At 38.6% G+C, this 27541-nt stretch overlaps 1 protein-coding gene across 1 annotated transcript; it reads right to left on the minus strand.

The window, feature by feature from the left end:
* Nucleotides 1-1112: 1112 nt before the first annotated feature.
* On the minus strand, nucleotides 1113-14542 carry LOC139729160 (mitochondrial carnitine/acylcarnitine carrier protein-like). The gene is made up of 9 exons (XM_071640088.1): nucleotides 14308-14542; nucleotides 10258-10347; nucleotides 9571-9701; nucleotides 7966-8056; nucleotides 6847-6970; nucleotides 5143-5215; nucleotides 3998-4107; nucleotides 3157-3281; nucleotides 1113-2082 (listed from the first exon to the last, which is right to left on the minus strand). The coding sequence occupies exons 1-9, from the start codon at nucleotides 14401-14403 to the stop codon at nucleotides 2026-2028; spliced, it is 897 nt and encodes a 298-aa protein (XP_071496189.1). The 5' UTR covers nucleotides 14404-14542; the 3' UTR covers nucleotides 1113-2025.
* Between the last annotated feature and the right edge of the window lie 12999 nt (nucleotides 14543-27541).

Genomic DNA, 27541 nt, shown 5'->3' on the forward strand with positions numbered 1-27541 from the left:
CAGTGCCAAGAGGATCACATGGAGCACTGGAATGCTCCTAATAAAGTGTACCATACTGTACTATACTGAGCCAAACGTGGACCACTTTCCAATGTGCTCCAAAGCGTACCATAACAATGCCAGAAGTTGGCATGAGAAGAATGCATGTTTCACACACATACGTCATAATGCAAAGAGTTGATTCTCTTCGTTTGGGACACCTGTTAGTGTAAGAACACCAAGTGCATTGCCCTGTTGCTACAAAACATGTGACCCCCTCTAAAAATAACTCATGAGGTACACTTTCACCACAGAGCTCTCAAACGATCCAAATCTGGCATGGTATAGTATGGTACGCATAGGATTCTTTCACTTTGGTTCGTTTTTGAGTGCTCGAACGCAACCTACGTCTCAAAGAGTAAGTTTCTAAACAGTGAAGTGATAACTTGTTACCAGTGCACACACTCTTTGTGGATTTATGCTGATGTGTTACTTATTTAGAATCTAAAGCAAATGAATCATCACCTCCCCATGTCCTATGTGGACACCTGCAAATGTCATACACCTTGACAAATCTGTTAGTATGATTTTAAATCATATTTTTCTTCCCGAATCTGAAAAAAGGAGACAAACATGCCATATCTTTTGAGGTGCCAATGTAATGTTTTGACTGATATTTTTTCCCCTCTCTCTTCCTGCTGGCTGAGATACAAGTATTTGCAGCCAAATTTTTCATACTTATGTTTAAAAGTGTAGAATGAATACAGCATCGGTTTTGTCTTGTTATTAGGAGTGACATTAGTCAGGGCTCACCATTACCGAGGGCCCAGGGCCACTAAAAATTGATATTGGGCCACCAAAATTCCCAAAAGGTTACATTTTGGCCACCAAAATTCTAAAAAGGTTACCTTTTGGTGGCCCGATCAGGCAGCTCAAATTCAAAATGAATATTTATATTTCATTGTATTTCAGCTACTCCATTTCTTTTTTAGGGCCACCAAAATTTCAGATTCAAAGATTTTAGTGGCCCAAATGGGCCATCAGAGAATAAAGTTTATGTCAAGCCTTGCATTAGTATTACGTCGCTGGGGCGACAGGACCTCGTATCTACAAAATGAAAATGTTCAGGAGAGCCAAAAAACATGGCGGCCAAAGCACTGTGGCGAATGGGATAGCCTTTCCTTTGACATGCCGTGGTGGCTTCATTTTTGGAGTAAGACAGTTGGGATTTGGACAGGACATCACTTAACCCATTATTTGACCATTAATCCAAAAAAGTCATTTTCACCAAAATTGCAGATACAAGGTCTTCTCACCCCAGCGACGATTTCCTGTTATAACCTGCCAAGAATGGAATGTCTCATAAAATTTTTCTTTCTACAAAAAGCTGATCCACGTCATGAATCACAGACCAGGTAACTATACGTCTTTACAGATGTACTGCTAGAAAAGAAACCAGAAGCTTGTCAGGAAAATTGTAGCTACCTCACAGGGAGCAACCTCACAGGGAGCAACCTCGCATTAAATAAAAAAGAGACAACTTTCATTGGTTAGAAGCACAGTTTGATTTCACAACTGTCATTATCCTTGTGACTACGTACAGCAAATTGTACCATCACTATCCACCTGCTGGGCTGGTGGAAGCATTTGAAATGATACTTACATACTTGAATAATGTGTACTCATGTACAAATGGCATTTCAGTTCACCCTTTGCAGTCGGCTGTGATCAGCAATCTAAGCTAATATATCTCACTCCCTTCTTTTGAAAGTCACATACCCCACATCAGCTCTCGTTGCAGAACCTCTCACATATTATTTGAATTTTGGTTTACAAATGCACAGCAGAAATAAGGAATTCCTTGGTATTTTGATGATGACATACGTTTTTGAGGGAATTGAGGTACAGAACAACACTGAGAAAAATCTGAAAATACTGCACATTTCTTCTCACTGTGTACACAGGCCATCCATACGATAATCATTCACCTCGTGTTAAATCCTTCTAGCCCTTGACAGTGCGGTTCTGTCCAAAAGCATCTTTGTACTACATCCCTACCCACGTGAGGAATTTCATGGCAAGTTCGAATCCGCAGAAGCACGCCTGTAGTGCAGGTAATGAGAAAATTAGAAAATGGAGAGATTAGATACATACCAGTAGTTGTAAGTTCTTTTCACTGACTCTATATTTGTTAATGTATGAGTGCTGTCAACTCGAAACCAAACATGTAGTAAAGACAACAGTAAAGAAACTTTATCAAATGACCTCTGGGTCACTTCTACCACCATATCACTGACAAGAATTTATATCACATTTATTATAATACCTGATAGATACAGAAATAAATGAAAGGAGCAAGAAGGAAAACAAAAGAGAGTGAAAAAGTGACATCGAAGGTTTTCTGCTTGATGTTCCCTGGTTGATATGACCTGGACATGATATTTCACATGTGACTGTTGGCTTTTCCTAGCGATCTCATCAGAGCAGGGGTCCGTTTCATGAAAGTCATTCGTCACTCACAAGACACACTTATGAGAGACTTCATGAAATGGATTTGAAATTCTCATAGCACTACATAATGAGTGGCTGTAGCTATTCTGAGATTTATGTAAAGACTTTTATGTGATGACTACATGAAACGGAACCCAGAACTACACTTTCTTTTTCACTATTCAAGCACTGTAAAATGCTGTTTCTTGAAGGTACAGTTTCGTTAGCATTTCTCGTATCAATACGACTGGCACAGGCTTGATTTCAGTTACTGGGCAGTTCTCTACAGCATGGGTTAACGCTACCATGTAGGACTACTAGTTTGCCACAGTGTGAGAACTTTATAGTCTTCTTGCCTCTTGGAGACAATATTTGCTATGTAGGAAAGCTTCTGGAATTTCTGTCATTTTATATATCTATTCATTCTTAGATCTATTTACACTTGTATACCTACCAATCTTTTTGTCATCTATCTAATAATCTACCAATGTTCATATAAATATACACATATATAGATTAAGCATCAAAACAAACGATAAGATTAAAATATTATTCACTAAACTTACACAACTTATAATGATAAATTGTTTTATTCTTTTAAATAACAATTATCTGTCTAGCTGAACACACATGGTGCTCTCTGAGCTACCATGTAAGTGGAATATGTATGTGTGTGTCTATACTCACTGCATTTGCTGGGAATGCTCTGATCATGACGGGAGCTAGGCCCTTGAAGAGGGCCTGGGGACCTTCCTTCTTCATTAACTCTGCAAAGACGCTCCTAATGCCTTTTGGATAGGTGCCCTCAGGAGCTATAAAGAGTTTTGACATGGCAAGGAGTAATTTGAGGTTATTATATCAACATATTCATGGGGGGGGGGGGGGCATTTCATAAAGTGTGGTGTCAGTGATTTTTCACTGACAAATTTGCTCTCAGACAATCAGATGCAAGGATTTCAGTAGCTGACAAGTGACTGACAAGTTTTGTGAAACTCTGCCCTGGATATCACTTACCTCGACAGAGTAGTCCAAGTTGGTTTGCATACATATTAAACTGTAATTTATTCAGGCTACACGTCCACTTCTCTTATTATGCTCAAATATGTCAGAGGTAATGCTTGAACAAAGTTGACAAGAGCTGGCCAACTTTTACTGTAAAATGAAGGAAGTAGGTACTAGGAAAAGCTTGGCTTATATGACTAAAATAATGAACTTCTCATTCAGTATATGATTGATCAAAACACACCTTTTTATGACACACTAGAGTGTGCTAGGCCAATTTTGATTTCATAGACTGGCAGCAAGTCATATCTGATTACAGATATTATACATGTATGTGCATGGCTCACTGTGGATTAATAGTGTGGTGACATCAAAGAATAACTTTTCTTTCCCTATAAAGGTTTTCAGGAATACACATACTGACACACACTTTGTAAGTGAAGCTAAAAGTTCTTGGTAAGTGCATTCTAGGAAATTGTTGAAGAATTATGTATTCTAGTAAATACTGCATTGAAGGTTTGAATACCTGTCTGTAGTCTTGACTTCAGCGTGTCTGGAGCGATGGCCACAGACCAGTTGAAAACGCCAGCCATACCACCAGCAAACAGCACACTCAGCACACTCAGATCATTGGGCCTGGTTGGGGAATGAAACAGAGCTCTTCAATTCATCCGTTCATGATAACATCTACAGTGAAACGCCCTTTCAATATTTAGATGTTTTGTTGGTTTTTTTTCTCAAACTTGACAACTCATAAAATGTCGCTGGGGCGACAAGACCTCATATCTACAAAATGTCAAATGTTCAGGAGAGCAAAAAAACATGGCAGCCAAAGCACTGTATCCAATGGGATAGACATTCCTTTGACATGCTGTGGTGGCTTCATTTTTGGGGTAAGACATCTAGGATTTGGACAGGACATCACTTAACTGATCATCTGACCATTAGTCAAAAAAAGTCATTTTCACCAAAATTGCAGATACAAGGACTTATCACCCCAGTGAAGAAAAACATTATCTCCCATGACAGAAAAGCAAGGCACATACAATGTAATCTCCAAGGTGAAAAATCTCAAACTTTTCTCTTTAAAAAGGAATAATACATATTTTTTAATTTCTCCACTGTCATCAAAACAAACAATTGTCATACACATGCCAATTTGCAAAATTAATGGTGTACAGGGTATTAATCATAGCACACAAGTGCCTTTTCTTTTCTTTTTTTTTCTTTTTTTTTTTTTGAGCAGTGTACAAGAGGAGTTTATTATAAACATTATTCAAATTTTGTGCATAGTTCTGCAACATAAGTTGTTCCAAAATAGGAAAGCTTGCTTTAACACTGGACTCCATGCAGTAGTTTCGATAATATTAATTTCAGTACGGTACTGAAATTGATTAGAAAGAAACAAGTGAACTGAACACTTTGTTACACTGCAAGGTCCGGGGAGGGGAATAATCAAAATTTGAATATACTTGTAATGCGGCACGCCATAGCTGATCACGATCTTCTGCAACAAACTTCATTGCTCTATGAGAAATGATAACTTGGTATGCCATGTGTAAAGGTAGATTGCCTGTTTATCAAATTAGATGGTGCAAATTTCTAAAACTGGCATTTGGAAGCGCACAACACTTTCCTTTGTCATGAGCACCTTGAAATTTTGCAACTTACGACTTGCCCTCTGGTGTCAGTGCCTTCTTGAGCAGCTCATATGTCATGAAGTATGTACCTGAGGCTGGAACATCTATGTACAAAAAATAGAGTGATGGTGGACATAAATAAAAAAATTAGGTCATTTTTACACACATACAGATATTGTTTTGCAATGTTTGAAGTTTGAAGATATGAGCTACGTGTATGTGATTCTACAACAAGCTTTCAGAGTTTCTGGTATTGTGTAAAAAAAAAAAAAAAAAAAAAAAAAAAAAAAAACTGCTGTAGAAAATCATTGTTGAATGTGTCAAATCAGTGAAAATCTGTGAGTGGCTGGATCTACATGTAACATGCTTTATTGTGTCATTATAGTTCCAAGGTTTGGAGAAGGTGGGTGGGCCTGCATAATATTACCAGCAAATCTTACATTCATATCAATGCAATACCATTCTCAAGGGGAATTTGATGTGAAATGTTGTACATTGTATAATATCAAAATTACGTGACAACACTTTTTCAATTTTTATATTTTGCTTCCTACAAAGTCAACTTTGAATTTGGCCACATCAACTCAAATAGTGCAAAAGTGCTGTAGAACTCTTCTATGGACTGGATACCTGTCTGGCACTCTGGTGATTTAATTCATGAACATTTCGGACAGCATGCTAATACATCATTATGATGACAATACTAAAAACTGAAGTAGGAGAAGCAATTGAGATACGACTATCAGATTCATATTAGGATTATGATACAGACAGCATAATCTCATTTTTAAAATGCTTCTCACTTACATGTGTCTATTGTGTTTTCAGCAGTTCAATCCAGCAAAATATGAACATTAAACACACACTCAAATAAGAATGCCAGACTGTGGGATTACATCTTATGTAAACAATGGAACCAGTGGTGCCTGCTTCACTATTTGCGAAGGATAAACAGGCAGAGACAGTGGCTGTCTGTTAATTGCACAGAAACATTAAATGTTGAGCCTACTGTGTCCTGATGTATACATGAACATAGCACTCTGGAAGCCGAGATGAGTAAACATAAATGGGGCACATTCAGGGTTGAAACATGATTCAAGCATCAGGGTTAAAGGGATGGTACATGTAATGTTTTGCATGGTTGCGACGGGGATTTGAGTTTTAACTTTTTGTGAGATAATTGGAAACCACTCATGAAATGATTCTACAAGCCACTCATGCAATATCAAAGAGCATAAGATTCTAAAAGCAATTCAAAGTTAATTTGATGAAAATTGGTTTTGAATTGGACAAGATATCTAAAAACTAAGTGGTCCTAATAAAAGGTGGGTCTCACCTTTTATTAGGACAACTTTGTTTTACTTTGTTTTTGGATGTCTCAGCCATTTCAAAACGAAATTTCATCAAATAAGATTTGAATCGCATTTAGAATCATATGCTCTTTAATATTTCATATGAATTGTTTCAAATCATCTCACAAAAAGTTCAAACCTGAACCCTCATCTCAACCAGAACTATACCATCCCTTTAAGATATTTTTACATCGTAATACAAAGTAATCAAGAGGCAGAATAGCATAGGAAGCAATAATGACAACGGTAATGCAAAACAGACAGAAAAAGCAAAACAGCAAGGATGAAAAAGAGAGATAGAGACAGAGAGGACCAATACATCATAGATGTTTCTTGAAAGGAATGTATTAGGATTGAATTCATGTCGAGAGAGTGAAACGTACCTCTGAGCAGTGTAGCCATGGTGCCCTTGTAAAGTCCCCGGAAAAGACCAGACTCCCTGTAAATCTGCTTGGCACAGTCCAGGGGACCTGCGTACCTGGCCTCAGCAGAGGACGCTGCCTGGATCTGTAGCCCAAAGAAGCAACAACACAATCTACTGTCATCTACTCACACCATTCCATCATGGTAATTTCTTGATCTCTAGGAATCTGTGACAACCTTGTTTGTTTTTTGCTTTATGTCTATTTCATTTCAGTTTTGCAGGTAGGTTTCATAGGAACAGTTTCAAACATTAGGGGAGCAAGCCTTATAGCATGTGATGACATACATAAGCCTTGTTCACCCGATGAACATTTTCTGAGCACTGCTAAGTTCTTTATTAAAGCAACGTTAAAGACCACTGAATATGACTGATCATAGATACCACATAGCTGGTGTGCAAAAGAAAAAAAAAAATGGTGGAAGATGTACTACAACCATCAGTATTTTATTTACTGCAAAAACCCACTCATAAAGTAGTTTTGTGAGTACCAGAAGTGATGACAGTGGAAGATTATTTCATAAAGTCCTAAAAGTTGCCAAGTCTCAATTTTCATGGGAGGTATGATTGGTAAAAAAAACCCACAAGCAAACAAAATATAAACATACCGAAAAAAAGGCAAAAGAATGAACTGCAGGATATAAAGTGTATTACAGAATGGGTAGCAAGAAATATCAGACAATTGGTATGCCAAACCCCCCCCCCCCCATAATGAACCGGGATGGGGGGCATACCAACAGTCTGACATTTACGATGGCGCTATCATTCGGATGTCACACCCGAGTGATTGCCGATTGGCGCAAATCAGCAGTTGCCAATTAGCCATCATTTGAGAAAGATAAAAGCCTGTCATCGAAACTGTCACAGGTGAATACAACTTTTGGATGTGTCTAGAGAACTCTTTATCTGAAGTCTAAGGACCTTTTACTATGACTACAATTATCACCCTAAATATGTGACCTTTGATACAAGAAGATTTGCCCATACTTAAGTGAGTGCATCTACACGCCACGTAACACGCACATGTGGTCAGGATGGAAAAGAGGAAATTGACGTTGGAAGCAAAGAGTGGTAATTGTACCTGTAATAAGCACTTGATGCGCTCTCCTGGAGCCATTATGGCAGTGGTGAACACACCAGACAGCATGCCTGCCATGAACAGCTGATCTGGCCTGCAGAAAACAAATCAGGAGGTACAAGTATCCAGTACAGAAATGCTATTACAATCAGTTCATGTCACAGATGAGTGAGCACGGCAATGTTCAATACACCCTTAATGTCACTTTCCCATCGGAAACTGCCACTGTCAGTCACATGACACAAACAACTTCTCTCCTATTAAAATGCAATATGGCAACACTGCAATATCCTTTCCAAGAATCTTCAAATTTGAATTCTTATGAGGGAAATATTGTAATTGTGGTGGATCATTGCCACACAGAGCAAAATCAAGTCTTGAAAAATTATTATGGTTTAAATAATACATACAGTATCTATCATTGACCCCGTTTACAGTGCTAGGCTCGGCCACGGCCCAGCTCACCTTCATTTCAGTGTAAATGCGCAAAAGGCCAAATGCGAGGCCAACGCATTTGGCCTCGCTCTGGAGGTGGTCTCGGCCGCAGCCGAGCCGCGGCTGAGCCCGGCCTTTTCTCAGTGTAAACGCAAACTGGGCCAAATGCGCGGCCAATTTTAGTCTAGCTTCCAAACCCTCTGCCTGTATCTTTCGCTATTCAGGATACTAACCCCCTCAACGTCGAAAACTAGTATAGTTTAAGGTGGTTTTGTCCTGCAAAGGATTTTTTCCTTCGGCAAAGGCCTTTGCCCGAACAGCGGCTTTTTCGCCACGTAATTCAGTTGGCAAAGGGTCTGAAAACCAGACAATACCAAATTGCGTTTGTTTACAAGCAGAGCGCCACTACGACAAAATATTGAAAGGTTCAAATCAAAAGCGCAGCCGAGCCCTGCAGTGTAAACGGACAAAATTGCGGGGCTCGGCCTCGCAATTGAGGCTGGGCTCGGCCCAGTCCCGCACTGTAAACGGGGTCTTTGTGCTGGTGGACTGTATGTCATATTTGACAGCTGTTGGTACTTTATGCTTTAACATAATAGGTGACAGGGTAAAACACAACTCCCTCCTTAACCCACCGTATCTCCCAAAGACACAATTCTGGGTTTTAGTGCTGTACCTATTACAAATTTAACTATTCCCTGAAAGCATCTACATTGGGTACAGTATTGGGGCCAGAAAAAGATAAGGTCTTTTTTTTTTTAATTTGAATACTTTTTTGACAAGCCTGTCAAGTACTAAATAACTGGTTTCTAGATTGGCAAAACATGGTTGGAGAGAAGAGTTCCTGTTTCTTTCGTAGAATGGCACATTTTTGTAAATTTCTCATATAATGACCTTGCGCAGATTTAACAAATTCAACCAGCTCTATCTTGATTTTCTCCAAGAGGTACAGTTAAAATTCAGAGTTGATTATTTGATAAGTTGATCTCAGCTGATGATAAGTTCTGCAGCAACATTCACCCAGGACTTATTGGATTAAAGTGTGCACATCCTGAACAATGAGGTACGACTGACTGGCACCATAACTATGAATTCATTAGTCACTGAGGAAAGGCGTACATATACACACATACAATGTACCTAGCAAGAGGCAAGAGGGAAGTGCCCACTTACGCAAACTCTCCATTAGGTAGCCTGGGCGTCTGCAGGCTTTTGCCGACACTATATCCCAGAAAGCAGACAGCATACATGGGTGTGACACCAAGGATGGGTGCCAGCATGCCTTTATATAGACCTCTGAAGCCCTGGTGTGGTAGGAAACCAAACAGAAGGAAAACAACTAAACAAACATATCGAACAATATCATGTCTTTGTCTAATCAACGAACAGAAAGTGGGTACTGTAGTTGCCCTTCATGTATTCATCTGTTCATTAACTCTTTGAGGTTACAAATTTTAGCTTATCTTTCTTATTCTTCAATCCACTGACTACACAACGTATTAATCAAGATTAAGAGGAAATACATTGTATATGAACAGCTCAGCTCAGAGGCAACAGTTTAAGATTTTTTTTTTTAAAGTACCTACAAATCTTGTAGAAACTCACGAGTGTCCTGTGTACCCTTTGATAAATCTGACATCTTGGTTTACATGTATTCAAGAATCTTCAAATTTCAGGTGATCTGAATAGGCATACGTTCATATGATGCACTGTATATTTTATGCATTTTATGCCAAAGTTTCATTGCTGAAATACCCTCTTTTCTGAAGTGTGTGCATTCATGTGTGTGAGCACCACAATTTCTGTTTGTTACTGACCAGTTAAATAGTAAACAAACATGCTACATGTATTTGCACATACCTCATTTCTGACTATCTTAGCTGCACAATCAAATGTTCCTTTGTATAATGGATTTACTCCAGGGCCTGTAGGTTGTGTTTGAAGTCGCACCTGCAATGAAGAGTAATATCCTTATTAACAGACAGTAATGAATCCACTTCATAAAACTTTTGACCCAAATAGGTAAAACTAACCTCGCTTGTGCATCCCTAGTCTACATATGATGATTTGGTTTTTTTTTAGATGAGAAACCTTTTATGAAATATGGAAGAGCATACTTCTGAGAGAAATTCAAAAATAATTTGATGAAAATTGGTTTATTTGAAAAGGCTGATATCCAAAACAAAACAATCCTAATAAAAGGTGGGACCCACTTTTTTTATCACTTTGTTTTACTTTGTTTTTTCTCTCTTTTTTTGCATTTTGGATATCTCAGCCATATTAAAACCAATCTTCATGAAATAAAACTTGAATTCCTTTTACACTTACACTCTTTACCATTTCATACAGATAGTGGTTTCTACAAGTACAACACAACTAACGTTAAGTACAAAACTTGGTTTTCTAAGAACATCTCGCAAAAAGTTAAAAGCTGAATCCTCCCGTCAACCAATATAACTGGAGTCTAGTTACATGTACCTGTATATCACATCATCCCTTTAAGTTTAAGTAATAACTGTTAGATCAAACTGCATGCATAAACATGTCATACACACTACCCGCATTCCGTCAGGTACAGTTGACGCGGACGACGCAGGGATGTGATGTGGCAGACACTTTTAGAGCTCACACCCGTAAATACAAGGGAATGCCCCAGGCCCCTTCACAAATTCGTACCAAAGATACCAAAATAAATGAAGAAAAAAATTGATTAAAAATCAATGATGTAGTTTGGCAAAAAACTGAATAGCTGTAGATATTGAGTATGAATTCCTCTACAAATTGCATTTTGGTTGGAAGATGAAAGCTTTTCTGGTGGAATTTGAGGGGACTATATTTCATTGGGTACGTGTACGGAAAATGGGTGATTTTTTGAGTGCTAAGAACTCGTAGTCTGGCTTTGCGGACCCCTGGACAGAATTTGAACTGAATTATCCACCCTGAGAATTTGATGGAGGAAAGGGTATATCTAACTTATCCAGGTTAGTGAAGCTGAAACACCTCATTTCTCCCAGCTGTTTTACAGAATTTTTTGAAATTTGATTTTTAACACACATCCCTATGGGGAAATATTTATGGGTGTGAGCCCTATAGAGGATGCATGCAATGCACACAAGTCTAGGGAAGTATTCATCCCATACAAACTCTGCTGGTTTATGTTGATCTATTGTGTCAGATCTCTTCCTCCCTCCCCCCTTCCCCTTCCTACCTCCCCCCTCCTCTCTCCTCTACCCCCCCCCCCCCCCCCAACTCTGTTTGGCTACAATTTGTTTTCTTATTATGTTGTTGTGGTATAGATAGATCTTTGTACATAGCAGGCATCAGTATCACACAACTTTGAATGACTGTGTTATTTTAATGTATTTCTTTGTTTGGCTACCACTGAAACAGGTCAAACTTCATAAAGTTAGTCTGTTTGACAAAACAGAGTCTTTTCAAGTATTTTGTAGGCAATAATGTGATGATGACACCTCCATAATCAAAGATTACTGCCTGCCCCTAGGTATTCATCTTATGAAGAACTGATCCACACTACATTTGTATTTCTTTTAAAAACCTCAAAGGGCATGAGTTTCAAAAATGTCCCTTTGAAAAGCTTTATGACCTTTGAATGTGTAATTTCCCATATGATGTAGGTGCAAATCTCATCAAAAACACATTTATGATGTTTAAAAGTCAAATGAGAAATATGACCTCCACTATAGGGCTCACACCCGTAAATACAAGGGAATGCCCCAGGCCCCTTCACAAATTCGTACCAAAGATACCAAAATAAATGAAGAAAAAAATTAATTAAAAATCAATGATGTAGTTTGGCAAAAAACTGAATAGCTGTAGATATTGAGTATGAATTCCTCTACAAATTGCATTTTGGTTGGAAGATGAAAGCTTTTCTGGTGGAATTTGAGGGGACTATATTTCATTGGGTACGTGTACGGAAAATGGGTGATTTTTTGAGTGCTAAGAACTCGTAGTCTGGCTTTGCGGACCCCTGGACAGAATTTGAACTGAATTATCCACCCTGAGAATTTGATGGATGAAAGGGTATATCTAACTTATCCAGGTTAGTGAAGCTGAAACACCTCATTTCTCCCAGCTGTTTTACAGAATTTTTTGAAATTTGATTTTTAACACACATCCCTATGGGGAAATATTTATGGGTGTGAGCCCTATAGAGGATGCATGCAATGCACACAAGTCTATGGGAAGTATTCATCCCATACAAACTCTGCTGGTTTATGTTGATCTATTGTGTCAGATCTCTTCCTCCCTCCCCCCTTCCCCTTCCTACCCCCCCCCCCCTCCTCTCTCCTCTACCCCCCCCCCCCCCCCCCAACTCTGTTTGGCTACAATTTGTTTTCTTATTATGTTGTTGTGGTATAGATAGATCTTTGTACATAGCAGGCATCAGTATCACACAACTTTGAATGACTGTGTTATTTTAATGTATTTCTTTGTTTGGCTACCACTGAAACAGGTCAAACTTCATAAAGTTAGTCTGTTTGACAAAACAGAGTCTTTTCAAGTATTTTGTAGGCAATAATGTGATGATGACACCCCCATAATCAAAGATTACTGCCTGCCCCTAGGTATTCATCTTATGAAGAACTGATCCACACTACATTTGTATTTTTTTTTAAAACCTCAAAGGGCATGAGTTTCAAAAATGTCCCTTTGAAAAGCTTTATGACCCTTGAATGTGTAATTTCCCATATGATGTAGGTGCAAATCTCATCAAAAACACATTTATGATGTTTAAAAGTCAAATGAGAAATATGACCTCCACTATAGGGCTCACACCCGTAAATACAAGGGAATGCCCCAGGCCCCTTCACAAATTCGTACCAAAGATACCAAAATAAATGAAGAAAAAAATTGATTAAAAATCAATGATGTAGTTTGGCAAAAAACTGAATAGCTGTAGATATTGAGTATGAATTCCTCTACAAATTGCATTTTGGTTGGAAGATGAAAGCTTTTCTGGTGGAATTTGAGGGGACTATATTTCATTGGGTACGTGTACGGAAAATAGGTGATTTTCTGAGTGACAAGAACTCGTAGTCTGGCTTTGCGGACCCCTGGACAGAATTTGAACTGAATTATCCACCCTGAGAATTTGATGGAGGAAAGGGTATATCTAACTTATCCAGGTTAGTGAAGCTGAAACACCTCATTTCTCCCAGCTGTTTTACAGAATTTTTTGAAATTTGATTTTTAACACACATCCATATGGGGAAATATTTATGGGTGTGAGCCCTTTACCTCCCTGGTTGATACAGTGGCTTTTTTATATGCGGTGCAACTATATTCATTGCAGTAGTCTACTCTCTCTAACTACAGTTTAGTAGCTAGTCAGCCAGGCCAGGGACCGGGAGGCCTGGAGCAGACTCGACTCACACTGCACAACAACACACGTTCACACAAAACACGCAGCTTGCAGGGGCCGCGCAAGGGTTTGACCGACAAGTATGTCTAATTCCGCGAAAAAACTTCTCATTTATAATAATGACATTTGCTGGGTCAGTTTTTCGCTTAACTGACCCAGCAAATGTCATTATTATAAATGAGAAGTTTTTCGCAGAATTAGACATAAATCTAGTCTACTTATCGGTCAACGCAAGCAAGGGCTAGCTTGCACTAAAAATTCAGTCTCATGAGGTCGAGGTCTAGACCTACACCAATTTACGAAATGGGAAAGCTAAAGAAAGAATATAACGGAGAAGCATTGTCAACGTACCAGTTCGCTTCCATGTACTTTTTTTTTTGTCAGAAATATACATCAGAAACAAGCATTCTTCACATAATTGTAAAATCAAGATCCCCCGCCCCGACGTTAACGTTACGTACAATACTACAATGTACATTGTATGAATGGCTATGGGTAGAATCTACCCGGCTTTTGTAGGTCACCTTGATCGTATCCAGCGGGTGCCCAGCCGCAACGAGACACACACCTCCGAAGCCTCCTGCTAGGAAATTTTTCACGGGATTCGTATCTGACGACATGATGCACTTTGTAGTGAGCAATAAATTCTGCTTCTCCTTATCTCCAGTGATGCTTTAATAGGTGTGAACCTTACGATACTCCTACTAGTTGGTGAGCTTCTAGGACAACGGTAGATACCAGTAAAATCGAAATGATGTGCCTTCGTTCTACTGCGACCGATAGTGCGACTGTCAAAGAATGACAATACAAAAATACGTTCGAAACGCACACACTGTACTGTACACACTGGCGGATTACGTACTACATGTGCACACACGTACACGTTATAGTTACTACAGTATGAGTATATTACAACGACAGCTAGGATTCCAAGGGGCCATGGTTTTCATTCGCCCAAACCCCTTTGTGCATCGATTATCATCGCGGGGTAGATCGATCCCACTAAAGAGTGGACCCAGTACTAAAGTAGCAGTAGAGAGATAACAACTTCCGAAATAGAACGATGATGCACACTGTTGATGGTACCTGTAAAGTTAGCAAAAGAGCTTGGTTACCGTTGGCCTACTGATTATACCCGTTTATAGATTTAATCCTTTAAGTGGGACACTGCTGTGAAAATAGGCCCTAAGAAAATGGGTTTCATGCTAAGGCTATTCTACCAAGAAAGCTACGCCGATCACGAGAGAAATAAGTAAAAACAAAACAAACAAACAAACAACAACCCGAAACAAACGAAACAGGCCTCGTAAATCCGGGCCTTTGCTGTCATTTCAGATTCGATTCTTCCATGTACAAACGATATAATGGTACCAGAATTATGATATTAACACAAGTAAGGAATTGAAGGAATGCCCCTAGAACATGCCCAATGCCTTCATCGCCAATTAAAAAAAACAAACATTTTTTATACAGTTTCAGTTTGTTTTATTCTCTACTTGTACAAATGATATCATTACCACAAAATTAACAATTTTTGCATCAAAATATAAACCCGAGTAGGACACCTACATTCACAAGAAATGTAATTTACAATAGATGTAATTACAAATGAACTATACATAGAGCCTATATTAGGCCTTATCGTATCTATTGGTATACAGGCGTAGGGTACCGTTATCAAACAATTCACTGTTATATTGGCCTCTTGGCGATATGTTTCTTGTATTGTAGGCCTATACAATCTTCTCCAGTATTACTGAATGAACAAAGCACAAACACACAGATAAACAGCTTCAACTTCCGACTAAATCCGAATGTGTTCAACTTGTAACTTGGACGAGGACAACAGAAGGGGTATATAACAAAACAATGGACATTTTTTTTTCTTACATTCATAAAGATCGTTATCATCTTATAATATACGCCTAATACATCTGTACTATGAAGTATTCAAATTAAATACATTACTGTATGTATAGTTCCCGACGATTTAAAATCTTGCCCGAGGCTTGTCTGACTTTCAGTTCAGGAGTACTGGGAGCAAATTACACTCCTGATTCGTTTGTTCACAATTAACACTGACTTATTCTAAAAGAGTCGTATGCATCTATCTTCGGCCAAAATAAACAATGTGTCTATTTGCGTTTGCATGCTCTGTGTTCTCAAAACAATGCTAAAGTATGCCCTCTTGCGTCACAAAATGATTATTATTGGTTTGCATGTAGAGGAACAGAACTATAGTAAGTAGAATGTATCACACACCATATTAGTGTACATGACTACCGCCACTCAGGATTTGATATAGAGATGTAAACTAGACAACATCATGACTGACCTAGGCCGAGTAGGGCTACAGATGTATATCTTAAACTGACATCTATTAATCAGAACCGAAACGTAATCATTTATCGAATCTTGTTGGCGAGGTGTTTAGTTTGTGAAGTTTTCGAGACGATGCAAAGATTTTTCGTTCATTATTCAAATTAATCAGGTATTTGCTATTGATCGTTTATCCAAGAAATCAATTCATTCTTAAAATTTGGTGGTTGTTTTCCTTTGCTGTACCCACCTTAATTGTATCAACTGGATGCCCCACGACGACTGCCGCTACTCCTCCCAGGCCTCCAGACAAGAAGGTAGCCGCGGCACTTCCCTTTACTGTCATTTTACCCCTTTAATTGGTTAAAGTTTGTTTGTTTTGTTTTTCATTTAGCAGTCATGTTTACTCCGGAAATTTCTCAGTGAAAAAGAGAGTCTGGTCAGGAACGATCTGAAAAAAGGGGGATACAATTCGATTGAATATGGAAATATAATCTAATTTCCATTATCGCAAAATTCTTTCAAATACAATTGCAACATAATGCCAATGTAATACGAAATATGAAAATGCATTTGAAAGCGGAAGAGAAAAATAATCAAGTGCGTTTATATACAGGCATTCTTCAAAATCATCGTGTTACTGGCGACGCTATCATTCGCTGCTGGGCAAGGACGTCAACCATGATGTCAACACGTTGTGGGCCTATCATAATAATCTCGTAAACAGTGAAACAGATTATGAGTTACATATAGCTTCAATCATTTTGTTGAAGGAGAAAGCTTTTGAATCTCGACTCATCGCAATATATTTCATAAAACAATATCATTTAATTAGTCACAATCATTTTAGGCAGTTCAGATGAGGTGTTATCGCCATTCCCTCACAAGTTTCACGCTAGCTCTTCTACAAAATCAAGAACTCTGCATTTCCTGTTTAAGATAAATTCCAACAAGAACGATCGAATCTTTTCACTCAGAATAATCATTGGATTACTGCAGAATAAATATTTATAAAGATTTTGTAGATAGTTAGTCTTTCCTTAACGGAATTACTTGAAATTTTGTTGCACTACCACGTGCACTATTTCGAATAGTGTGAGATAACGATGTAATTGGTTCAACTAATTCGCGAGTCATTAAAAACGCGATCACACGCGGATATGAAACTCTTCACATTCTGATAGCTTTCTCTTTTATCGATTTTAAACATCTAACCCATGTGCACATACTGGAAACGTGGTTGTTTGACTTACGTCTTTTGATTTGTCTTTTTTAATATAGATTATTGTTAACTTGAACTTAGCGCCCTTGCAATAAGTAAAACGGGAAGCTTGATATATGAGGATAGCAGACAGCGTTCAGCAACCTCGCAAAGGCTTTGCGGCCTATAATTTCTGCACTATTTTGAGTTCAGTTATAGGGTTACTGACGTTACCGACAAAAACCTGTTCCGGTATCATTGCCTTTGGATGTAGATAGGACAGAAACACCTTTCTAAATCAATGGCGCAATGTAAATAAAATAAACATATAGGCAATACACCCTGGTACGTACATGATGTATACATTTAACTTATACTTAGACAACCAGTATCAGCCTATATCAGTAATAATAGATACAGCATTTGTAATGCGCCATCGATCTAGTGAGCGGCCTATTCTGAGGCGCAGATGGACATAATAATAAGAGAATAACATACATTGTATAGTTGTACATAATGATTATCAAGAAGGTTAAAGAACAAAGAAGAGATAGAAATATATATACCCGGTATGCAATTCAATGAATATTTAACCAAAACAAGATGCGAACATATATGACTTCAGAAGCTTTTTAAATTAATGTTTCGATGGTTTCTGCTGATTTTATAGTGTCACATTATGTGAACTTTTGTGATTGATATCCTCTTTAAGGAGATATCGTGATCAACAGGCCGAACAAGATATGACAAATACCACATAAATAATTATTTCTTTTTATCAAAACTTTCTAAATATTCCACCAAAAGTTTTCATCATGATAGTTGAATTTCAATTCTACAAAAATGCAAAAGCTCCTTTTCTGGAGAGGGGGATAGCGTCCCATACTCCCCTCGTCCACCGCCATTATTCGTACAGAGTGAAGACGGACACGGTGGCACATACAACGACTTTTATATATATTTTTTTTATTGAAAATTATTCTACCCAAAGGGTGCATCTGACTGGGGCATTTCTTGAAGCGTTTTTGTCCGATATTTTGTATAACATGTATATTTACGCTCAGCTAATTAGATGCAAGGATTTCAGTAGCTAGCAGTTTGTCGGGAAAAAAAATATATATACATATATATATATATATATATATATAGTTAACGAATCAGTAGAAGAAGAACGCCGTAAAAAAAAATAAATCCTAGATCTTGAAGATCTTAAAAACGGAGCATAGCTCTCAAATACTGAAAGGCAAGGTCACACTCTTCATGAGTGCCCATGGTGTGACAAAAGATCTTAATCAAACCCATATATATATATATATATATATACTATATATACTTATATATTATATATATATATATACATAATATGATATATATATATAATGACAAATGATTCATTAATTGAACCCCCCCCCCCCCTCCCGATTGTCGAAACGCAAAAGTTTTCCCTTGCGGGAGGGGGGGGGGGGGGGGTGATATACGTCCCTCGATCCCCCGCCTGTTGAACATTATCATTCATGCTCCCCCATCCGTTCCCCGCCCCGAAAGAAAATCCTGTATGCTGTCATTATTATATGGTTGTTTGTATACATCGGCCTTCCGTACTATATTTGTACACTATATACTATCATCCTATCCTGGTGTATGATTACTATAAAACCGGTATATGCTTTTACTACTACTACTACTGTACTGTACTACTACTACTACTACTACTATACTACTACTACTACTACTACTATACTACTACTACGTGACCACTACTAATACTACTACTCTACTACTCCTATACTACTACTACTACTACTACTACTACTACTACTATACTACTACTACGTGACCACTACTAATACTACTACTAATACTACTACTACTCCTACTACTATACTACTACTACTACTACTACTACTACTACTACTACTACTATACTACTACTACTACCAAGGAGGTACTAGGCGCCTATAGTACCTCCTTGCTACTACTACTATACTTATACAACTACGGATACTGCCGCTGTATACTACAGGACTACTACTTCTACTTTACTATACCACAATTACTACATTGCCACTACCACCATTCCTATTTCTTAGCTACTATTTATGATTAACTTAAGTTTCGACGCTAATTTCTGCTACTGCTACTCGAGGGTTGCAACATAAAACTAATGTTTCATGCAAGGACATTGCAATACGTATATCCAGATGATTATGATTAATCATTGCCGTGGCTATCCGTAGTGATTTACATGTAGGTTTGACCTCACCTGGTTGACATCGATGACAATGTTATTTCTTCTTGTCACTCCAGTGACCTGGACAACTTGGACGGCAAGCAAACCCCGGTCAGGCGATATACTCCGTGTTCCAGGTTAAGGCACTGACGAATAATCCTAGTATTATACGCTATTAAAATACAGTCAAACCTGTCTATAGCGGCCACCCATGGGAAACGGAAAAAGTGGCCGTTATAGACAGGTGGCCGCTATAGACAGGTAATCCATCTTTGTGTACATTGCCTAAATGCACATGTATTATCGTTGTATACATCTATAAACACTTACATGTACATGTATGTGTGTACGTATGCACACGTGTGTATCATGCATAAAACAATGTCGGTGTTTATGAAATTGTTGACAGTAACCGTAGCATGTGCACAGTCATGAAGAAAACTTAACACTAGTGCATTATTGGGACTGAATAAGTGATGAATGCAACGGTGGCGATCACTGAACGTTGCCCAGGAATGACTGGCACGGCTAAAAAGCAGAAAAACACACTGAATTATCGGCTCGGCTACGGCTCCATCAGGTTTTTGGCCGCTATAGACAGGTTAAAATCTACCACGGGAAACAAAATTTGTGGCCGCTGGCCGCGTTAGACAGGTGGCCGCTATACACAGGGTCTTTAACATGGCTTTTCTCTCGGGGGGATTTTTCAGTGGCCGCTATAGACAGGTGGCCGCTATAGAGAGGTGGCCGCTAAGGCAGGTTTGACTGTACTTTAATACAAGTAGTGGCGAAATAGCACAGGGCCACACGAGTGCACATACTGAACACACGGCGATGCATGCAATCTATTGTTACACCAGGGAGGTGGAGGCACACCGCGTCTGTACACGATTCTCAGTTGTAGTAAAATATTACGTAATGCATTCCCAACCTATTGTTTGAAACATTGAGGAACAGCAGACGATACCCCAGAGTGCCCTGTCGGCTGTCGCATGTCCGTTACATATAATGTCGATATAGGATCATATGAAATGAGAATCTTACTTTTGTCAATATCGTATAAATGCATATAACATGTGTATTGTAGCAGTGTAAATGCTGCCACACTGACATCCGTTATTTTGTGCAGACTCGTCTATTTACAGTTCCATGAGCACGATACGAAACTGATTGTTTCGCGTTGAATTGTTGTCAAAGAAGATAGAATGGCCCCTCCCCCTCCCCACCTCCCGCACTAATGCTAACCCCGGTTCCAGACTGCTGTCTGGTGTGCAGCTAAAGTCGGCTAGCCGAGATCTCAACAGAACCATCATATTCTGAGATGAGATTGTAACACTACTATTAGCATTAAACAGGGCCTACATAATTGTCAAAATTTTAGCAGTTATACCTGTAATTCGAGAGAATACTGTACAGTATCATTAAGTATAGGTATACTCGGACACTGTTCTATTATATAATGGTGATAATTGATGAAATGAAATGGGGGGGGGGTAAATGAGCTGAATTTGATATAAAGCTGAATCGTCTCTTCCTGTTTCATCATACCTTTAAGACATTTTGGCAACTTATCAGTCATTAAAAGATATTGATGTCTGCCTACAAGAAGACCTACAAAACGCCAATCGCCCTCCCCTCCATTTCGGGGGGGGGGGGGGGGGGGGGATGCATCCCAACCCCAACCCCGGATTTACGCCAATGTCAAGCACACGGGCATGATTATATGCCGATTCCAATCCATTACGTTTTGCTTTTCAAGCAATCTGGCGACACTTGACAGTATGCTTGTTCTTCTTAATTACAGACTTGCTGGAATGCTACAAAAAGATGCAATCTTCGCTCTGTTTGACCTGTTCGTACTACCAACGACACACACACACACACACACACACACACACACTTTTTTGTTTTATAATATTCTTTATTTGAGTTTCATTCAATATCAGGTCCATGTTGACAATGAAATTGATATGAACAACAAAAAAAAGGTGTATTCTTCTTTCTTGTGCTGCTAAATCATTATTCCAACATACAGTAAAATATTTTGGGTTTGGTTTTTTTTTTTCAAATCATACCATGTTTTATATAAGAGAAACAACATTAAATTCTGCATAACACACATACACACACACACACACAAATTAAAAGCCTTCCATATAGAAATCACAAAATTTAATGATGACAAGGCAAAAACCTCCCATATAGAAATCACAAATCTTAATAATGGAAATTGCTTATCGACAAAGTAAACATTACAGACGATCTCAAATCTCAAGTGCGATAGAAACACAATGGCTGTCCTCAGCTTCTATTGGAGGGCACTCTTTCTTATCTACGTACCGTGACGTCATTTTGATATAGGTTCTCTATTCATAGCCTCAGTATGGAACACTTCCATATGTGAGGTGAAGTAAGGCTGGTTTTAATCCTATCTAAATGGAGTCAATACTGTCGGGTGCTCTCCACGGTGTTCGAAGTACGCGTTTGCGACATTGTGCTGCATTTTCATCCAGGGTACGAAGAACTCTCTAAGATCCGTGACGAGTTGTTCCGGGACGGTCGGCATCGAGCGGTTTAAGAAAATGGGCTCTCCACAGGACCGGACTTCGGCTGTGTTGAAACACAGTTTGCCGCTGGAAAGATCGAAATCAAAGAAACTGCGATGAAAGAAGGGCTTCAGGCCGAGAAACAATTCTACTAATGTCATGGTTTCAGCCGGGTTCCTGGCGAATGCCTCTGCGTCTAAAACGAGGAGGCGAAAACTATGAAAACGAAGAAAAGCGATACGTTTAAGCTTTGCTCCGTACTTACTTCGTTCAATCAAAAATTGTGTAGGGTTGATGTTTCCCTGCTCATCGCAAACAGTTTCTTGAAATGAATCTTTAAGATCTTGTTGTAACTTCCAAAGTTCGTCAGTGTCTGGGTGTTGATTATCAGCACGCCGTTTTCTTCTGCGATGTTTTTTGCGTCTTTTCGCCTCCGACTTCGCCCTGGGCTTTCTTTGCTTGTGATCGACAGGCATGGCTTGTTCTGGTAAGCTTCGTTTTTTTCTGCCTTCGTAGAACATATGTCTCAGGACGGTTTTATCAGCTTGACGAAAATAATGTGACTGATTGACCGTTATGATCACTCCTTCATTGTAGTATGCTTCAGCAAAATTTGATGATAGCACCAAATACTCGGTCATAGCTCTGGCTACAGGGTCCCTGATGAGAACGATCACTTTAGTATCATTCTCAGGTAAGTTCTTCTGTAGAATAGAGCGAAAGTTAGTGCCATAGATGTACTCTTGTGAGGTATCGATAGTCATTTGGTGTGGCAGCGAATACGGCATCATCATTCGATACTCTTTCTTGTCCTCCTCGCTATTCACTTTGAGCAACACAGGATCACTGTCTTCCCGAACGACGATGTCTGGGTGGAAAGAAAGAACGCGTTTCATGGTCGCCGTGCCGCAAAGTGCGCCCCCTGCGATCAAGACTGACGGGAGCCTCTGCCGACAGTCCCGTTCAGCCTGAAGCTGGGGCGAATGTTGATGCTGAATCATGTCGGCCGTCTGCAGGTAGCATCCCTTGTCGATCGCGTCGACGACGGCGGGGTTCTTTTGATCTGAGGAGAACACTTTGGACACTACCTGTTCACTTGAGGCCGACCAAGACATCAAGGGGATCGTGTTGTTGGTGAAGAGGATCACTCCACAGAGCAGCGTGAGCCCCAAGATCAAGAGGAGCACCACGCGTTGATTCTTCCCCAATTTTACCACCTGATACATCTTTTCTCGTCTTCAGTGGCCTCAATGTTGCGAGTAGCGGCTAGCTCCTAATGTCACTGCTGCATCGATAGAGGGAGCATGCACAAAACGCTTTTTTTTTTCTGAAGAAACAAAAAATAAGAAGAGAACACTCAGTAAAAACGAAAGGAGTGAAAAAAATCGAGTTATTGTTGTTGTTGTTTTCGATTCAAGTTATTGATTTATTCACAATTGACTGCATTGAACATAATTGTTATAAATAAAATAGAGTTATTATTTTTTTTTTAAACAATAAGATGTAATACCAGTACATTCAAAATATGTACCTAATAATTATTTAGAATTGGAGTTATTCAGGATAAAGGAACAAACAGTGATCTGACTGCATTATGATCGAAATATTGTGGGATAAGAATGCAGGAGGCTGCCGTTAGAATAAGCGAAAAGCTTGAATATACGGCAGTCTGAAAAAAGGAAATACAATGTACTAAGCGAATACTACGTGTGTACACAGCAAATAAAGAGTCAGGTTGTCGGCTATTCTGACGTTGCATTGCGATTATAACATGTAAAAAAATATTGGATTTTATAGATACAAGAAGGTGGGGTGAATGCGATGAGTGCTGGTGCAAATGCATGTGCTCAGCAAGCGCTCGGTATTAAGAGCCCTATACGATGTGTCTTTTTCAATAGCTAAGCTTGGATTATGCACCGGCAATCTATATAATTGCAATGGACATCAAGCTGTCAAAGTGTTGAAAATATAACTATTTAGTATTTCATCTTATGTTCATTTCAATTTTTACAACTCTGACAGTTACAGTTGGGGTATAACGTAATCCATAACATAGTCCTAGACAATAATTTTATCCCATGATATATATTTTTTTTTTCAAAAAGGGACGAGCCACAAAAAAGGTATATATATATATATATATATATATATATATATATATATATACAAGTGTGTGTGTATGTATATATATATATATATATATACACATTTATATATATATATTACAACTCTGTCAGTTGGATTGGTAAATATAAATCAACATACATATCATACATGTGATTACTCAAAAAAGGGGGAGGGACAAACCATTACAAAAAAAGTACACAACTTTCTTGTCTAGTTTATTATCTTTAACCCTAAACTCATCATCGACAAAATGATTATGTACAAAGTGCTTGTTTTAAGCTTCACAGTTTTACGCCGTGTTCGTTATGCAAATTTGTTGACAACAATGACATGATAATCCTTGCCAATTTACAATCCAACATTAGGTGAGAACCGAAACATTCTTAAAAATATTCTGCAGTAGCTGTTTAGTTCAGAAGATTACTTTCAGTCTCTACTTAGAAGTAATATCTGTTTTGTTTTATTTCTTTATTTCTTAGCTTGAATAAAAGATATGTAATTGATAGAAGATAAAAGACCTATAGATATGATTACGTGCGTATACTAGAGTATACGAACAGAAATTCTATTGCATCTCAAGAGGTGAAGAAGAAATCGTTATCGATAAAGCAGTTTGCTTGACTGATTGGAAAACGGCTTCTTGGTGATATTGTGTTTCATGATTTCCTTTATCTTCAATTGAAGGAATATAACAAATACACACAAGTCATATAAACAACTTGAAATTCAAATATCTTTTTCACTATTATTTAGCTGAAGAAGACGACAAAAAGGAATATAAGGGAGAAACAAATTCAATCGACAAAGAAGGAGCTACCTAAATGAACAGAGGGGACAGGGGTGAAATCCACATATCCAAGCTGCTGTGTGCGCAGCGAGATACAAAATATTGCACAAGTAACAGTCACGAAGTTGTTAGCGAATTGGATATTGATGTTATCGTCTCATTCTTAATAGAGAGATGGAATACGTCTCTTATCTCCTAAAAAAAGTAGTCAAAAGTTGAAGAGCGTATTACATGTATACGGAAAGCATCGATTCATTCTCTTGATTCTTCTTACCTCTGAGAGCCTGCTGTTGAATGCAAACTTGGGTACGCATATTCTTCTGGAATCAATAGGGCTGCGCTGTCTCGGGTGCTTTAATCTATCAGAGTTCACTTGTATAGATATACAGAGAAGTGTAATTCGTACCTGCTGCAGCGTCGTAATTTCATCGGGTGGCTGCTGGTGGCCTGATCCTCTTAGCGTCAAGGTGCTTACTTCTTCGACCCCTTTGCAGCGTTACTCAAACGTTAACAGTAATACAGACTTCATTCTTCAAGCTGTACCCGATTAAATGATTTTGTCAAAAAGGGGCCCCGAGCTTTCGATCCCAGATTTGCCAGAAAAAAATACCGGCGTCGATGCATGTATGCAGTCAAATGAGTTTCGTTGGAGAAAACATTATGTACCCAAAATGTTCAATTGACCTTTGTTTGGTGTGGCCAGGTGTGTGTGTGTGTGTGCGTGTGTGTGCGCGTGTGTGTGTATGTCTGTGCTTGTGTGTGTGTGTTCTTGCTTTCTTGATTTGAACAAACTGCTGAAGTATCAACAGTAATCAATAGACGATTTAAAGTCTTAACCCTGAATGTCACGCACTGTATGCAGGTATATAGGTATATAGGTATATCAATTTATCAACAGATAAGCAAGATACCACTGTCAAATTTGTGTATTATATTCGAAGCCCAGGAGGTCCTACTGTCGAGAGCTGAAGAGCTTTTTTTTCTTTCTTTCTTTCTTTCTTTCTTTCTTTCTTTCTTTCTTTCTTTCTTTCTTTCTGTCTTTCCTTGTGTCTTTCTTTTTTCTATCTTTCTTTCTTTCTTTCTTCTTTCTTTATTTCTGTCTTTTTTTCTTTATTTATAAATGTATATATTCATTTTTCTCATTTTCCCACTAACCAATCATGAACCAAAGTCTTATGTTTGTACCGGTCTCCGTTTTGTTTCCCTTTTTGAGTGTCTGTCTTTTTTTTCCCTTTCACTTGACAATCTACCTGTTTCAAGGCGATTGCAGAGATATCGTGACCGAGTGGATAAGAGCGTTCGTCCCTGGATGACACTATAGCGTGGTATGGGTTCGTGGGTTCGAGCCCAACGAAGTCCGACAAGTTAGCCCTTCAGCAAGGCACTTTGTCCACCTTGCTGCTCTCCACCAAGGAGAATCTACCCGGTATTAGGATGAGAATGGCTGTGTCTGTCACTCTGTTGATGTGCGCGCCTGTAAACCGACGACTGGCTGAAAACACTCCTCAGGGAATGGAGAATGAACACTGTTTAGAAATGTATCCAGTGACGGGGTATAATAAAAGTCTGTAATAGCGCATTGACATTCTTAACAAGTCTGAAATGCGCTTTATAAAAACTACCTATTATCGATTACCATTTTTATCATTATGCTTTTTCTTCACAAAATCTAATTAACAAAAACTTTATCACTGATCGCGGCGATGCTAACTTACTTCTGTTAAAGTATAAAACGTTAAACCAGTTAATGTTCTTATATCTATTCAAACAAGAAAAAAAAATCAGACAAATTAAATAGTCATTTGTCATTAAAAAAAAAGTGAGATTGTAAGTAACATCGGTAATAGATATCCCTGTTGATATCGGTAATAGATATCCCTATTGAAATTAGATGAAATTAGATGAAAAGAAAAAAACATATGGCATCGCCTCGCATTTTTTATAGTGGTTTGCTATATAGCCCACAAGTTTGTGCTGCGGAATTAGCACTTTGCACCCATCCTTAATTCACTGTGTCGAGATCATTGTAATTCTGAGGTCATAGATGACGTAAAATATTATTTATTTCACACGCTCTTTTGGTATCTTATTATACTCAGAAGTCAATTATAGGTTGGTGAATATCAGTGTGAAAGACAATGGAAGATGAAACGATGAAGGAATGGAAACAAAGGGAAGACAAAGTATTGGAGTGATAACAGACGCCTGTGGGAATGGGTAGGATTAAAAGGGGTATGTACAGGGGACATGTGGGTATGTATGTATGATTATACGTCAGTACTAATTAACGATAATCTATATAGCGCACTATTGATTTTCAAATCAACTTTTGACAAATAATACCTTTACATCTTGTGTAGATTTCATATATAATTATGCCATATGGAATTAGAAATAAAAATTACTGGAAAAAAAGACTCGTGAGGCCGCGATATCTCCACATCATTCAGTTTGATTGCATTGGTTTCTTCGGCAAATATGCAGGGAAGCCAGTATGTCTTCCTCGTGCATTTGTGATAGTCGATGGCAGAACATTGGAAGTGGAGGA

The sequence above is a fragment of the Diadema antillarum genome, unplaced genomic scaffold, assembly GCF_040938485.1.
Source record: "Diadema antillarum isolate AM-2024a unplaced genomic scaffold, OU_Dant_1.0 seq00000221_RagTag, whole genome shotgun sequence".
Lineage (NCBI taxonomy): Eukaryota > Metazoa > Echinodermata > Echinoidea > Diadematoida > Diadematidae > Diadema > Diadema antillarum.